Below are 3,429 nucleotides of genomic sequence, written 5' to 3'. Positions count from 1 at the left end.
GATTTATTTCAGCTGTAAAGCTCATCATCATCGTCATCATCATCTTTTAAAGGGGTCTTATGATGTTGCTAAAACATTATAACATTATTTTGTGTATTTGGTGTAATGAAATGTGTTTATGTGGTTTAAACTATTTTACACTGATTTATTTATTAACTTGTATTGAACATAGAATATACCTTTTAAGAGACTGAAGCACATGCTTCGGGTTAAACAACTGAATTGCATTTCTCGTTACTGACCTGACAACTCTTATATCCGAACAGGCCTGTTTTAATAAGAAAGCATTTGTTTTAGAAAAGCTCCACCTTATAATTGATAAAAGAGGAAATCAAGGCCGAAGCTTCATCTTCAACAAAGAGAAGAAATGTTACATAGTGTACGATGAGGGTGGTGGAGTTCTGTTATATAATCACATTTTATTGGTGATACATTTCATTGCAAATATAGCCCTGTTTAACAGTAAGTGCAACATACACAATAGTCAAGAGTCTGAGGTTTGTCATTCAGAGCAATATTACTGTAAATATATTAGTAATTCACTGCCACAGAAGGAGGCGTTTGTGCCTGTCTCATGCAAAACAAAAAAGCAGTTAAAAAAGCCCTGAAACATATACGAGAGGCCAGCCTGGAAAACTTCACATTACTCGGGTGAACGGAAACACAAGTCAACTGGCATATTTTGGCACAGAAGTGATCAAAATCCATTTAGCTGAAAGCTGTGACAACCACGTTTGAAAGTGCTACGACTATAACTCGAATAAGCATTTTTTCTTTCTTTCTCAGAAATAGCTCTTTGATATAAAAATAAGCTTTTGAAATTTAGGCTAAGCAGGCAGTTTGCAGCCACATCAAAAAATTACAATATGCAACATGAAAAAAATGGATTTTCCTCTCTCATCCTATAAAAAAACATTTGCTCAGACTGTCGTCCCTGCAAAAGAACCAAAAATGTATCCAAGTGATCATAATGCATAATTAGGATATTTAAAGTGAAAAACACTTTCATTGTGCACAAAAAGATACGGAGAAACCAAGTGCTCAGTCTCACAGCAAAATAAAGAACGAAAGTTGCCAGATTTGTGCTTGTGATATCAATGCATTCCTCTCACAATATAAACTGAATCTGGACCACTACAGACCAACTCCACATGTATTAAACAACATAGGACTTGTTTGTCCAGTGTAGGATGTCACTTTATAAGAAGGGATATGAAACATGCCCTTAAAGAGAGAAAGCAGACAGACCCCCGCTTTCTCCATTTGGATGCCCGCAGCAGGACGTTCTCCTCGCCTGCTGCCGCACCGTGTAATTCAACCCATACTAAGAGGGACTGCAAAGTGCTTTCGATGCAGAATGCACAGAACCCACGATTTCCTGCAGCTTTAACAACGTTCTCGTGCGTTACACTCCCGCCGATGACTTCTCTGCCGTGTTGTTCAGGACTTCATCAATTCTGTCGTCTTCTATGACAACTGAAAGAGAAATCACAAAGGGCACTGGGGTCAAACGTGACGCCCTTGAAGAAATGACAAGCCTTTAGGACAAGAATATGACAGTCAGGCTTTGCAGAGTGCAAAAAAGAAATTAAATAAATGTAAAAAAATGTAATAATATTAATGGATGAAACTGACTAATGTAAGAATGAACATGATACTGATTTATGAAATGCTATAATTCATTTATTTTAAATATACATTTTCTAATTCTACGACCATTGTTGAGTATGTTGTTTGGTATGACCTGATAATACTGGACTAACATTAAATATAATATTTCTACTTTTAACATTTTAAAAACTTTTAATTGAACTGCAAAATGTGACACGGTGATTAAAAATGGCTAAGAACCCATAGCTTTATTGATTTGTTGTTTGTTTGTTTATCTGTGAAATAAAAACAATATAAAAGTCAAATCAAATTTAAAGAAGGAAATAAAATAAAATGAAATATATATAAAAAAACAGCTTAGATTGTAGTTTTTTTTTGCACCGGCGAATATGTGAAATTTCACTGATGATTTCACTGATATATATATATATATATATTTATATAACTTTATCAGTAAATAATGAGTTACATTTCAGTCCCTTTCATAAAAATATTATGTATTTTTTGCTCTTTTTAGAAAATTCAGAAAAAAGTGTTATTGAAATTACAGTTACAGCACCTAAAATGTAGGCTACATTATGTATATATGGCTATACTTTTACGAAAAAAAAGTTTCGATTAGTCGATTAGCCATCTTTTAACTAGAAAACTAAAGAATTTGCCATGAGATGAAAACTCATATGAACTCAACAAGCTGGCAAAAGTAAACAAGCGCATCAAACATCATCACGTGATGCCGTAAATTAGCATATTTAAAGGCATCGGCATCATATCAAAGGTAATAGTGAAAAGAAGGCATTAGTTCCGACTCATTAATTAGGTATTTTTTTTAGTTTGCCGAATATGGCAACATTAATATATGTTTTAAGACTAGAAAACCAACTCCTAGTTTTATTTCACCAACGAAACAACGCAAGTAACGTTAAGTGGTTTTCCCACCTCTCTTGCTGCGTCCGATCTGTCCGAGCTTCGGAGCTCGTTTGTTCTGCCCAGAACTGAAGAAGTTACTGCTGTTGTTCTGCAGACGACAGGTGAGGGATATCTGCTCTTCACCTCCATCCTCGCCATAATGAGAGATATTCTCTTCGTAAGGCAGCACTTCTGACATGATCCCGGTCACAATAATCGATGAAGAGATGCGGGAAGAATCGATAACTAACGCGCGAGCGCTCTGTGGACGAACGGCGAGCGAGAACCTCACTGTCACGATCAGATGCAGCTGTATTTTACCGTCATACTACGGGAGTCACTTTCACTTTTCCTGTCGTTACTCACAGGCGATGAGCAGGAGTCGCTCGGAAAAACTGATGTAGATGCAAAACAGGAGCGCGATGCAAAAACACACACGCAGATCCTCAGAGAGCAGAGAGACGTGACTCCATCCCCCTCCTCCTGCTCACTCTGCTGCCTGCAGCACTTGGGTGCTGTGGTTTAGTGGTTAAAGATATCCACAAGGCTGTGGGTTTGAATCCCACTGGGGTTGATTCGTGACTTACTGCCACCCAGAAGCTTGTCGCATTCGTGTCTTTGCACATAGGTACTGTGGCTTAGTGGTGAAAGATGGGGTTGACTTTGAATACATTTAGGGTTGGTTCATGCTGTGTCATCATTTTTCTTGAGTAAGTAACCATTTAGAACATGCGTATGGGTGACATGGGTTTAGGTTGTGGGATCGAATCCCACAGTAGTTCACCCAGAAATGAAAATGTGCTCACCCTCATGCAGGAGCACCAGGAAGCCAATGACATTTTTTGTAGGACATTAAAGGGGTCATATGATGCTTTTTTCGCATCATATGACCCCTTTAAAATTATTTTT

At 37.5% G+C, this 3,429-nt stretch overlaps 1 protein-coding gene across 1 annotated transcript; it reads right to left on the bottom strand.

Annotated features, from left to right (window-relative positions):
• Positions 1 to 404: 404 nt before the first annotated feature.
• Positions 405 to 3,106, bottom strand: LOC107563146 (calcium/calmodulin-dependent protein kinase II inhibitor 2-like). The gene is made up of 2 exons (XM_016247939.1): positions 2,551 to 3,106; positions 405 to 1,476 (listed from the first exon to the last, which is right to left on the bottom strand). Exons 1-2 carry the CDS (start codon positions 2,717 to 2,719, stop codon positions 1,406 to 1,408), a joined length of 240 nt encoding a protein of 79 aa, XP_016103425.1. The 5' UTR covers positions 2,720 to 3,106; the 3' UTR covers positions 405 to 1,405.
• Positions 3,107 to 3,429: the final 323 nt, after the last annotated feature.

This window comes from Sinocyclocheilus grahami, unplaced genomic scaffold (assembly GCF_001515645.1).
Source record: "Sinocyclocheilus grahami isolate Dianchi unplaced genomic scaffold, SAMN03320097.WGS_v1.1 scaffold858.1, whole genome shotgun sequence".
NCBI lineage: Eukaryota > Metazoa > Chordata > Actinopteri > Cypriniformes > Cyprinidae > Sinocyclocheilus > Sinocyclocheilus grahami.
The sequence above is the reverse complement of the archived record's forward strand: the minus strand, read 5'-3'. Positions and strand labels throughout refer to the sequence as shown.